Source organism: Megalops cyprinoides, chromosome 1 (genome assembly GCF_013368585.1).
Source record: "Megalops cyprinoides isolate fMegCyp1 chromosome 1, fMegCyp1.pri, whole genome shotgun sequence".
Classification (NCBI taxonomy): domain Eukaryota; kingdom Metazoa; phylum Chordata; class Actinopteri; order Elopiformes; family Megalopidae; genus Megalops; species Megalops cyprinoides.
Window position 1 is genome coordinate 38,922,114 of NC_050583.1, and position 13,463 is coordinate 38,935,576.

A 13,463-nucleotide genomic window follows, 5' to 3' on the forward strand; every position below is an offset into this window, starting at 1 on the left:
CGTATCTGTTGAACAATTCTTAAAATAGCTCACTAATTTGCTGAAGTTAAAGATAATGATTTAAAAGATAATTATGTCATGTACAATAGGACTAACATTGTGTTCCCTGATGCTAAAATGAATTACAAAATGATAAATGCAGTGACGAAATGAAATTAAATTGCAATTAAATATTTTCACTGACACAGGAAAAAATGAACATTTTTCTCTTTCGAAATTCACATCTGAGAAAGAACCTTTTTAAAGCCGTATACGGAGAGAAGTCGTGATAATGGATTTTTAAAATGGATTTGTGCAATTTCAGCTTTGCTAGAAAAACAGAGTGTGTGTGTGTGTGTGTGTGTGTGTGTGTGTGTGTGTGTGTGTGTGTGTGTGTTTGTGGGTGTCGGGGGTTTGGGGGGTGGCGTAGAAGGGTTGGACAGACACCAAATCCTTGGTCCGTATGTGGCTGTTTCATCGTTACATACGTGGAGTGTTTCATCGTTACATACGGTCTTGCATAGATTTGTCTATAATTTGTTTTTCCTTTATTGCTTTAATTGTTGTCAAGGCGATTTCACAATTCCCGGTGACGCTGTATTTCCCACCCCCCACCCCACTGACATCAACAATCTGCGTCAGCTCCTTTTAAATTTATATGGATTTCCAATCAAGAGAAAATGCAAATCTATAACATGGAATCAATGCAGTATGTGTTCTGCTGTGTTGAAGTGTCATGGTAACAGTGTTAGTATGTATTTAGAATCATTTCTCATTTATTACCATTACTCTAAACCTGTACATACAGGGCAACATTGAATTCCCCAATATAGTTTTGACACATCGCTGTCTTTGTCAGCATGACAACTCGGGATCGGTTCCATTGAAAACAAAATAAAGGAAAAACTGTGATGGCGTGAGCGCTCTCTGTCTCTCGCGTTCCCTCTTTACACACCTCCGACCCTCGTTCGTTTCCAATGTCCAGTGCGGAGCGTGTAAGGGTGGTTTAGTGACAACAGCATCATATTTTATATTCATTTTCATTCATTGATGGGCTGGTTGTTTTTGTGAAAGGACGAAATGGAGCACGATTTCCGCTACTCAGTTGTGGAAAAAGGCGTTCAGTTCCTCGTACATAGGTGCCCTTTCGTGGTGTAAGTGCATGTCGTGGTAAGGCAGCACGTTTTCAGAGTGGACACCCCCACGCACTCCCGAGGAACCGAACACGAGATTGTGAGCACCGGCGGAGCGAGAGCTCGATAGGGGGGGATAGTGCATAGAGTAGTGATAGCTCTTTTCGGCGACTGGCGAGACAGACTCCTGTTGCTTCAAGGAAAAATTACCGTTAATACACACAGGAGGGCTTAGAGGCCCCTCATATTCGGGGCTGTTGTACTCTGGCGAAGCGCCTCCAGTATAGACTGAGTCGTAGGCTGGGCAGTATGCATGATTCCTTAAGGAGTGTGAGTTGGAACTGGACTGACACTGGGGACTGGAGAGACGGGAGCATTGGTACGAATAAGGGTGCATGGAGAACGGTGGGTTAGGTCCATTGAATCGGTTGCCTTCTTGGCACTGTTCGGTCAAGAAGTTCCGAGAGTTGAGCTGCAGACAGCCGGCAACGAGGTTGGTAGTGGGCTGAGAAAGGCCTTTGCACAGAGTCTGTACGTAGGATACTACGTCTGGTCTTTTCCCATTGCGAAGTATTTCAGACAGAGCCCAGATATAGTTCTTGGCAAGCCGCAATGTCTCTATTTTGGACAGCTTTTGAGTTTTGGAATAACAGGGCACCACTTTGCGCAGATTATCAAGCGCTGAGTTGAGGTCATGCATGCGCGTTCTCTCTCGGGCGTTGGCTTTCTGACGGCGCACCTTTGAACGCTCCAAACGGGCTTGTGTCATCTTTCGCTTTTTCGGGCCCCGCTTCTTCGGCCTGTCTCCTTCGCCTTCATCACCCCCGTCCTCCTCCTCGATCTCTTCTTCCTCCTCGTCTTCGGCCGCTATTTCGGAGTGAGCCCGACTGCTTCCCCCTCTTAGGTCCCCGTCGTCCAGGTCGTCCTCGCCTAGGCGACAATGCTCCTGGTCATCCTCCTTGGTCTTGGAGTCCTCACTTTCACTATCATCCATCCAGCCCGAATACTTCTGCACTTCAGGCAGAAGAGAAGGATCACTGAATAGCCTCGTCAACATGGCGCCACTGGAATACACAGAATAGACACTGTCAGTAGAAGACAACATCGGTTTAATGAGACTGTAAACATCACTCTCATAATATTCTATTAATCTGAGATTGAAGTTGCCTCAGAAAAGATGGTTACGTATAAAATTGTGACGGCAACAGTAATATCAGAGGAAGAAGAATCATTAATTATACTTCATCTGTGTTAGAATGTTAATTTGTGTATCAGTTAGGCCAACCATCCAAATGGCTGTTACGCGATTTTTTCTTTTTACCAAACACATGCTCTCTTATGTTATTTTAGACAGCGTTTGTTCATAGCTGTAATAAATGCTTTTTCATTTTTGACAGTTTGAAACGATCTTCTCCGAGATCAAACAAAATTATGCATTTTTGTGGGGGGAAATGAATAATGGTGAATAATAAAATATAACAGAAATTGGCTACATGGAACTGTGAAGGGGAGTTAAATGTCAAGGAATAGGAGGTGGTTCACAAAATTCACCGAATAATCCCATTTAAACATGAAATTGTTACAAAAACTTTATCTAGAAGAATAGCACAAGACATCGCCAGACTGTTCTTCTCCATAATTCTTCGCTGTCCTCCACGTGCCTGCCTGTGCCCTTTCGCAGCGGGTCTCTCTGTGGCGGGAGCCCCATTACAGATCCCGTGGGGCGCAATGTGATGCGTGGTGTCCCCCAACTTCTTCCGCCTTCTATCTCAGTCCTGGCGGCATTCCAGCAGAGCCTTCTAAAAACTGCACCCTCGATCCCATTTCTCCTTACCATCATTTTTCGAATTAGAAAGCACATTTTGTTATGAAAATTGCCCATGATGTATATGTCGACACTGTTATTATTATTATTATTATTATTATTATTATTAAATTAACCTCTTGTTTGTGCACAATGATGAAGACGAGCCCATTTTGGAAGTGTGCACATTGTGAAAATATTTAAATATTCTCCATCCATTGCGTCCATCACGCCCATTGTGTCCTGAGGCCCAGCAAGTTAGTCGCATTGCTCTGTTCGGCTCTGCTCCGGTGGGATCGGGGTTACCGCATGTTTTCCATATAGATTTACCCATGTTAATGATCCTAATCCTTAATTATTACCATCTTTTCACCACATAAACCATATCAGCCACTCGTAACAGAGCATCTTTAAGGTGTTAACCAGCATATAAGAAATGTACTGAATCGTATAAATGCGAGTTTATCGGATATATCGAAGTATCCACAGCAGTCCATTGCAGTCCATGTTATACACATCCGCTGTAATTGCATGGTGAATCTGTATATACCGAACCATATTTGACTCAACCATGATACTTCCGGTGCTTCACACCCCGGATTGGCACCTTTAAAACAATGGAAAGGAAAACGTATGTACTGGACACACTTGTACGTCGAGCACACTTTAGTTGGACTGAAGCTGATTAAGCCGGTCGTGTGTGCCTTTTCGACTCTCTGAGGATGGAAAAATTGTGAGTCATTGGCAAAATGCACTAAAAATACCCAACTTGGAATATTTTAAGAAGAGTTAAAAAGTGTGACTGTTAAATTTTTACTCGGTGCATAGAAAGTCTTTTGCCATAGAAAATATCTTACATTTTTACTTTTATTTAACTAATTTAAATATTTTAAAAAATAAGGACATTTGTAAAGCATCTGAGGCCTGTTCTAATATGTTAGAAATCAGCCCAGACTCGACACCCAAGGGAACTGCTCTTAGTTTCATTAAGTAGCATTACAAAACGTAAAATACTACATATTGACGAAATGTATCAAGAATAAAGGCTGTTAATATCAAATTTACATTCAGAAAATATGATATTACATTTGGAAAATATTTTCACTTAAATAGCATTTGTTTCTATTGGTGACTGCGGTTTACAGCATGTTCAGTATCAATTCAATTAAAAATGCCCATTATCACGAACGAATCTTGTCGGCATCTTTACCGAATAAATCGGTAAATTGTACAACACTGCACAATATCTCAAAAATAATGATTAACTGAGTCCCGACGGGTGACTTACATTGATCGTAAATATTAACTGAAATCTTCTTATAGAAAAATCATGTTAAGCTTCAGTTGGCAATTAGTCAATATGCATCGCAACTCCACAAACATCAAAGCATTCATTAGACTGGGCCGAAATTAACACTCATTTACAGCATTGCAAAAAACCTAATCAAATGTATGTAAAGGCCTACTGACAACTTGCTTGATGAGCAATTAAACAAAACAAAACAAAACAGTAAATGTAAAACCAAAAACGTGAATGAAAAATACTCGAATTGTGAACGGTTTCAGCATTCTGCACAAGTTTGCTATGTAAGAAATAACAGCATGTTTTGATGAGACAAAGTATAAACTCCTGCATAGTCATTTCTAGGACGAGAAGGGCAGCGGTACGTGCTGTTTATTTTCGAAATCACCGTGTGGTAAAGAACAAAACGCTGCGTGACTAGGGGGTATGCCAGGGGCAAAATCCAGATTTTATTTTAAGGCACAAGAGATTTGCAAAATTAAAAAGGAAAAGAAAAAAAACTTTTAATTAGCAAACCATTTACTTAACATAAAATGGGTTTCACAAGCTGTTCAATATGCACCACTTGGTAATTTCAAAAAGCTTTTAGCAACTGAGAAAAATATGTAATGTGCTTGTACCGCTTTTTCTAGCTAATTAAATATATAAACTGTTCTATGGTGTGACTGGATTAGAAGATGGGACAGAATACAGTGCGGTTTTCAGATTGTGAAACTGCAAAGTGAAATGCGTTAAAATCGGTCATTAAATAAATAAACACATACCAATCATTTAGCAATTGCATAACCCCCTATGATTACTCTTTTCAATTGCCCCCTCCCCCACCTCCTAGTTGTTCAAGGATGTACACCCAGATAAAATTTGTCAATAAATCTTCCCTCTCAACGAAAGACAAGACACGATTGGGAAATGAGTGACGGTGGAGGTGAAAAACGCCTTTCTCCCTCTCCTCTTCACTCCACACTGCACCCCTCTTGGTTTTCTAAACCAAATTAGCTAAAATGACGGGGTGCAATTTTTATATTCCTTGCACGGAAAATGAAAAAATCGAAATACACTGATAAATCTAATGTCTATATTTTTTTCTGTCGTACCTTTGCTACGGTTCGGTTTGCGAGTGCAGACAATCTGTTTCCAGTGCCAAGCAAGCATGAGATAAGGGATTGTAAGACTGTGAAGGAAGGCTGTGGTGTATGCCGACCGAATCCTCATAGTAATAAACTTGAAATGCCGATTGGAAATAACAGACCGATAGGAAGAACAAAACGTGAAATACATCCAAAGCAGAAACCGTTAATTGGATACATGACTACAGCATTCATCAATTCACTCACTGCACACGTAGGCTACACAGAATAAAAACAATTAGTCTACAAATTTCTATGCATTATTTATGTATTTTAATTAATTTATTTGTTGCCATTTGTTCATTCAGTCGTAGATTTGTTGAAATTGTTCTCCAACTTACCTCCGCGGGAGCTCTTTAGGGGTGAGAGCGCAAGTGTTTACACCATCTTCAGGGACCACGAACGAACGCTCCTATAGGTGCGGCTGTGTGCTTCGGAGTGTTATCCGAGCGCGCGGAGACAGTGTGGCATCGCTACCAGGCAGGGTTACATACCAGCTATGATGCCAGGCCATATGGTTGGCACGTCACTGGGAAGAGCCATCACATGAGAGCCGGTGATTGACATGCGCCTGCATTCGGAGAGATTGCCTTCCCGAGGGAAGAGGGACTCGCCATCTGTCACTTCGCTCGCGCTCAAACAGCCAGGAAGAGAGGCAGAGAATGAGTATGAGTGAAAAAGAAAGAGAAATGATCTTGCACGTATTCCACCAAAGTGAGGAAAAGGGTGAACTTACACAGCCTTTGTAGTTATATTTTTACATGTATCCCAAAGCAGGGTCATAACAGCTGAGAGATAAAGTCAAAGGTAAAGGCAGTGGGTAGGGCATTAGTTCTCTAAGACTTTATAACGGAGGAAAATTTATTTTATTTATCTGTTTGATCCATTAAAGCATATCGGTCTAATAAAATAAAATAAAATAAAATACATTCAAATGATTTTTGGGTAAATATGAAGCAATGAAATCTAATACGGCTCCGAGGGGAGACCGATGGCAAAATAAACGTAGAAATTGGTGATCAAATATCTGAAAGACTGGTAGGTGACTGCGTGGATCAGTCAGATCAACAGAAAGATGGATGGGGTGCTTAGGCACTGGTGTTTTGAGAGCGCGAGGCTGGGGGCGCCTGGAGGGGATGTCAGGCTGCCGGCGCAGCAAGCGCGAGGGACCCAGGTGTGTTGTGCTGCGGGTCTGGCTGACACGCAAGGACACAAGGGGATGGCGCGAGCTGGCAACGGTGCCAAGACTCGGAGCGGGCGTTAGGCAGGGGCGGTGGCGATAAAAACAACACATGCGGTGCTGTCACCAGCGACTCCTTTCCCAGCCTTGTATCTTTAGGCCTACAACAATGAACATGCGTTGTGTTTTTTTTTTTTTTTTTAGGGAACGAGGCAGTATGAAACACTGAAAAGAATATGCAACCACCGATGACTCGGAAAAAGCACACAGCCCTGTAATAGTGTGGAACTACAATCTGTGCACACACACGTACACAGAAACTGGTGTAAGGTGTAAGCGTTCATTTCTCTGATCGTCATTAGGGCTTCACCTGCAGCAGTAATCCTGTGCCAGCTGGAGCTGTAACACTGGCCCTGCTGCCATCAGCTTTATTATGGCGGCCATGCTTGTGGCACATGAGACGCCACATCAGTGGGGATGGCAGTCTTTTGGTCCCTGGTGACAGTGCTCCCATTTCCATCACGATATGTGGAGAACCTGCCAGGCTCAAAGGTTTTGATTTGCCATCAGCCAAATTTGGTGTGTGCGCTGTGTCTCAGCTGAGCAGTTGGGGGGTGAGAGGCTTTTCAACAAGTCCCAGCCATTATAGTCTTGTCGCCCATGTAAAACCCAGACGAAACATGACTGGGCTTACACTGCGCTGCATTTGCATTCAGAGTTTAATTGATCCTGCTATCATTGTATTCAGTTAAAGTGGTTTCGGGTGAAGTGGAACAGACTTTTGGGATCTGTGTGAAATGGCTGCTTCTTCTACTCAATGGATCATCTTATCATACAGGGAATTGCATAGGCAGCCACTCAGCTGCCCATGCACGCAAAGCCCATGCGCACACGGTAGGGTAGAGAGACTGCTTGATGGCACCATTGTTTCACTATCTTGGCTTGTGTCGCATGGGTGTGTGAAAGGATGGTATCATGATTTCTGGCTGTTGGTGTGTGCATAATCCTGGCTATGTGTGTGCATCAGTTTCCCTCTCTGTCCAGCTGTTAATTAGGGTAACAAGCTGGTTTGATGTCTGCAATTTTAACAAGAGCGCCCTCTAGTGTATCAGTTGGAAGTTCACCCTGTACAGACGAGGGAAAGGTTAGGTCCTCAAACATCATTTTGTTGCCCCCTGGCCCTCTGTCTACCTCAGGGTGTTAAAAATTAATACAAACAGCATTTGTTAAAAAGATTATCCTCTATTTTTGCATAAACAATTTCATTGACTGCACCATAATGCTAGTCAACAACAATAAGTGGTCAGTTCGTAAAAAAGTCTCCCAATTCTCCCAGTGTACAGTTTCAGGGCACATGTGAGGTTACGGAAGTCTCATATGTCCTCTGAAGGTGACTGAAGGTGGATCAATTGGTCAGTTCTGCCAGTACACCAAGGTGTCCTAATAGTATAACCAGTGTGTATGCCCAAATAGTGTATGCCCTCAACCAGTCTATGCCCTCTCTCCCTTTATCCTCCTGTTCCACAAAGAGAAAAGAGCCCACCCCACCCCCCCCCCCCCCCGACCTCGGATGGTATAACTTTACCTTGACCTCCCTCCTTGCCCTGTCCCCTCCCTCCCATTGGTTTTCGTCTGTTTTGCAACCCCTGCCATGCCATTTTTTGCCCTCCATCTTCATCCACCCAGTACCCAGCTGTACTCGCCACACTCCAGCATCCTAATTGCACATGCACATATGCAAATTCCTATTAATTAATTACTTGACTAATTAGTGCAGTGGTATTTGTGAGCGATAAATCAAGTGAAGGTGGGGATGAGGATGTGGGAGCCGAGGCGGCCGTGCACAGCATTGGAAATTAATCCAGACCACAAGGAGCACTGGCCCGGTCTTGTGTGTGTGTGTGTGTGTGTGTGTGTGTGTGTGTGTGTGTGTGTGTGTGCGTGTGCATGTGCGTATGCCTGTGTGTGTGTGTGTGCTGTGTGTTAATGTGCTTTTGTAGGTGATGTGAACACAGGTATGTTGTCATGAATTATCTAGACTGGTTTGTGGATTGACCTGTGAGGTAAGCCTGCATTAAACCATCTTCACCCCAACTTTCCAATCACCTTCACTTCAATGCGAAGTTCAGGGCGCCACCGAAAACACAGCTGGCTTGACACCACCTTTTTGAGACTCTGCCTCCAGGATAGTGTAAACCCAGCGATATCCATAAACCCATAAAATCGATTACATGCGGTATTCAGGTGGTGTGGCGTGTGTACTCAGCGTGAAATCATGCTTCAGGTACAACGATAAAATTAGTAAATTGGGCGGTTAAACAGGTACAGTTCATTCTATTTGGTAGGCTATATAGGCTAGCTGTCTTACTGTTGTCTGAAAAGCATTAACTGTCATATCTGAGATTATTTTGCAGATTCAGCATTGAAAAAAGTTTGAAAAGTGAGCTAAAATTGGTAAAATAAGTACGCTTATTAGATAGAAAGCTAATTTTGTGAAGAAGCTAATTTTCGCGATGTGTGTTTATTTTCCTCTTGAAAGCTGTTTGGCTAGTAACCAAGATCTAGTCTTCTAGGTATCTGCCCAACTACCCAACTAAACTAGGTGAAAATATTTTTTTTTTTGTTTGTTTGTTGACTTAACATACTCAAACATTTTTATTTATTTATTTATCTTATCAGCTATGTAGCTAGCGATTAAAAAGTTCGACAGCTAGCGAGATGGCAAGGTGGATGAACCCAGATGAAGTGTGAGGGAAATCTATATGTTCTAAATTACTCTACAAGTCTAGGTAGGTGTCAGCAAGCAGTTTTTTTGTTACATGATGAACTAGCTACACGTATTATTAGAAATAATCATTGGCGCTTTTGAAATACACCAGGGTGTTAAAAAATATGTGTCATGCTGGACACGATCAAAAGCAGCCTTGAGCAATGCAATGTGAACGGTTCCACTTCGGAGCTAGCGTGTTGCTTGAGTGAAGTCCCCGATCTGAATTATGACCAAACGATGAGTTCATCTTATCTGTTCAGTTTATAAAGCAGCTTGGTAGATGTGAAAATGGCCGTGGATCAAAAGTTGGGGCCAGCTGAAGACAGCCTTTATAATTTTGGCGCCGTGGCCGTTGTGAGTTAGACCGATGCTTTTATGTTGCGTATGACATGTCGTTTCAGTGGGAAAATCCGCGTTTACCCTGCTTCTGTCAGTGATATACAGGGGCGCTGTTCTACCTCTAAGGTAATACGGTATGGACTACTGCAGTATTTTTCGTCTAGATGGGGAGAAGGCTGATGAATGAGAGATTGTGTAGAGCAATTTAAGATTATTTTACTGCAGAAGTACAAAGAACTGCAGAGACATCGGAGAGAAATCCGATGACTGTGACAATGCAATAGTCTCTCAATTAATCTAAATTGATCCCTCGGTTGCTGTGGCTATTTTTAATATCAGTACAATGTATGCCATTTGGCAGATAACATGGGCAAACATAATATCATTATTTTAGCTTCCACTGCCTCCTGCAGTTAAGTTATCAAAGATAGTTGCTGTATGCTAATAACAATTTTAGTAGCTGAGAGGCGTATTGGCAGCACCAGCAGCAGTCTATCTGAGTGTGTTCTTGTTGGTGTGCCAGGCCCCTATCATAGGTGTCCATGGAGATCTCCAGTCTGAAATGTTCATCTCCTCTGTAGTAGCAGAGATCGTGGGTAATTGTAGCTTCAGAGAACTCCACCTCTCTGTGCTACTGTGGTGACTGAGGGCCAGAGAAGTGGCAGCTTGGGTTTGTGTATGCGTGCATGCATGCGTGTGTGTGTGTGAGTGTGTGTGTGTGTGTGTGTGTGTGTGTACATTCCTCCCCTAAAAGTGTGGCCTTCGGTGCCCTCTGAACAGTTCTTGGAGTGTTACATTTTCTCATTAGAGAGAATTAAAGTGTGTCTCAATAGCAAATATAGATAAAGAAGGGTGCAGAAATGTGCAGTCAAACACAGAAGTCCTAATTTTCTGCTAAGCTGTTCTTTCATTTTCTTTCTCTTTGTTTCCCGTTCCTTCTTCCCCCTCCGTTTTTTACATTTATTTTTAATTCACGTTTCAAAATTTGTGTTTTTTCTATTTTGTTGCAATCCTGATTTGTCCTTCCCCTTTTCTCTCTATTCTCCTGTAGTTCTTTGTCATTCTCTCACAGCGAATATGGACTGCTGGACAGGTCCACAAATCCATTCCCTCAGCCTACAATACCCATAGTGCCCTCTAGATTTTCCACGTCATTATCATGGAGGGCATCATCCTTGGTGAGAAGCAGGGCATAGGAGACTGGAAATCGTTCAGTCAGTCTGTCCATCTGTCTGTCTGTCCACAGGGGTGTCTGGCCCAGGGATTTCATCAGTTCCTGTGCCAGCAATGCCCATCCAAGCTGAACTGTCTTGTGGGATTTTGGGCTTTTAATTATGGTAACGGTGGATTAATTATGGGGGTAGAAACAAGGGGCCATGCATTATTGATGAACAAGAGTGAGTGAGGGGCTGGTAATTAAATCACAGCTCAGTTTGTTCCCCCTCCTACACATTCAGTGGTGCCTTCCGTGGGGTGTAGGTGGGGTTACGAGTGGGAGGGATTTCGCTGTATTTAACAGCCCTCAATGTCTTCTGCTCTTCTGTACACAGATCTCTTACCTGGCCTGATGGGTGTGCTGGTCTTGCATCTTATTAATGACCACGTGACTGTGTCAGTCTCTAACTGGCCCAGAAGGCAAAATGCTTACTTTTTTAATCGTATCTTTTTGTATTATAACACAGTGTAAATTGCCTCATTCCCTGACAGGGTAAACGACAAACTCGGTTATTTTCTTTCACACATCAATTATTTTGCTGTAGTAATGTCTAATTTCTGTCAGATCCCTCTGACTTAACTTTCACTCTACTATGTTGCTATGCATTGATCTGGTTTTTCATGTTTCATTGAAGCAGAAGTTGTAAGTATGTGCATTTTGTATTCCACGCCTTTGCTCTCACATTAGGAATCACTTCACAACAGGGTTACACAGCTTTTGTCATTGAGGGCCACCAACCAGCAGGTTCCTTGGCTCTCTTTAAAGTAAGATGCGGGCAGAAGATGTAGGCAGAAATATCTAACGGGTTCTATCAACAAAATAAAGATGGTAATGATGACAAATTGCATTCAAACAGTGCTATTTGTGGGTATTAATGCAATGTACACCTAGGGGCGTGTCTCACTACAGCCATCACAAATGCATAGTACCTGCCCGGGTGATTGTTTGTTTTGCCATCGGTACGTGAGAGCACTCTCACAAACACGCCTTTGAGCTGTTATGCATTATTACATAGTACTGTTCTAGAGAGTGAATTCTGGGTTAAAATATAGAGTGATAAGGACATCTACTGATCTAAGTTGGAAGTGCAGCTTTCTGCCGAAGAAAGCTGTGATCCCTATAAGCTTTTATCATGACAATAGGTAATACTTGTGACCTATTGACCTAAAATTGGGCTAAAATACTATTGATTGTGTAAACCAAGGGAACTCAGGTTAACAGTTTATATTAACAGTCCATTGTAGTTGTGCCTTGAGTTCAGTCTCAAATCATTAATTTTAGTAAAAAGAAAATCTTCACATTGGAAAGGGAGTGAGATCACCTCTGAGTCTATGTCTCAAGTAGTAGCCAATTTAAAGACCTCTATAAAGCACAAATATCCCTGATCTCAGAGTCTTACATCAAAATCTTTGTAATTGTGCTTATGCATTTGTGTAGAAATGCAATATGCCCTCACTTGCATGGATGAATATCCCTGGTGTAACTGATTAAATGAATAGAAGGCTGCAGTGGTCAGGAGCAACTATAAATAACGGTATGTAATAGTTCTTGGCTTTTCACAGTTTTTAGATACATTTGTGCAGGTGATTTGATCAATATTCGGAAATTCAGTCAGGTTGTCTTCATGGCTTTGAGAATTTGACATCACCTGAGTGGGTTATTATTTTTAACACTAGGGGGCGACAAACACAGCTGAGATGCTTCGGGTTTCTGTGAATTTTTTTTTTTAGCAAGTGGTGCACATTCAGGGTTGAAAAGAGTTCTAGGTGAACTATACCTGCAGGGGATGTCCACTTAAGCCATGTTTATCTCAACAGACTTGCAGTCTGAAGGAATTTACCTTCCACACATGAGTAAAAAGGCATGTACAGAGCATAGAGTACGAGAGGTTTATGTAGCATATTGGTCAGAATAAAATGACAGAGAAGCAAGGTTCACTGACACGAAAAAGTACCTTCAAATTTCTTTACATCCCTGCTCTTGCCTGGTAGTTGATTTTTTGGAAATGCTGTTGTGGTGTTCTTCAGGAAAGATCAACTGATTCCAACCAAAAACAAATCACCTACTGCTTCATAAAATGGCATTTTGTACCCACCACGAGCACTGACAGTGGTATGTTGGGGTCAATACTGGAATTGTTCTCAGTACCAGCTGGAGATCCTGCAAGTTAATAGGTGGTGACAGTAATACTCCTTACTATGCTTGTTTCTACAAATGATTTTTTTTTCCTTTTGACTGTAGGTGCATTTCCTCTCATTTCTCTCTTTAGCTCGCTCTCTCTCTTTCTCTCTCTCGCTACCTCGCTGTGGGATGTAGGATAATCCCCTCAGTTGTGCCTCTGCGGTCCTAACATATTTTAGGCGGAGGAGTATAATGATAATAACCGTAATGACTGTGATAATATCTGCTTTTGTCGGCAGTAATCCTTTGAACTGCGAGGGCCCAACCATCCCCGGTGTGTCTGTGGTGACATTCCGTTAATGAAATCCGCTGTTATAACCAGTTGCCAAGCAGTCCATCCAACATCAACAGTCACCTCTCCTCCCCTGAGGACTGTCAAAGGGCATTGGGACCCTGATGACACCCAATCACACCTACTGACGGGTTCACAG

General features: G+C 42.4%; 1 protein-coding gene across 2 annotated transcripts; it reads right to left on the bottom strand.

Moving 5' to 3' along the window:
• Positions 1-203: 203 nt before the first annotated feature.
• Positions 204-6,064, bottom strand: neurod2 (neuronal differentiation 2). 2 transcript variants are annotated; one of them, XM_036544264.1, is made up of 2 exons: positions 5,841-6,064; positions 204-2,176 (listed from the first exon to the last, which is right to left on the bottom strand). In XM_036544264.1, the coding sequence occupies exons 1-2, from the start codon at positions 5,858-5,860 to the stop codon at positions 1,081-1,083; spliced, it is 1,116 nt and encodes a 371-aa protein (XP_036400157.1). In that variant the 5' UTR covers positions 5,861-6,064; the 3' UTR covers positions 204-1,080. The 2 variants fall into 2 exon arrangements, with proteins under 2 accessions (XP_036400157.1, XP_036400165.1); XM_036544272.1 differs by having other exon boundaries at positions 207-2,176; positions 5,688-5,860.
• Between the last annotated feature and the right edge of the window lie 7,399 nt (positions 6,065-13,463).

Excerpts from the sequence above, each read along its gene's own strand:
- neurod2 (XM_036544264.1), bottom strand. The coding sequence starts at position 5,860 with ATGGCCTGGCATCATAGCTG. Across the intron at positions 2,177-5,840 it reads ATGGCCTGGCATCATAGCTG|TGGCGCCATGTTGACGAGGC; the intron begins GTATGTAACCCT and ends TGTGTATTCCAG.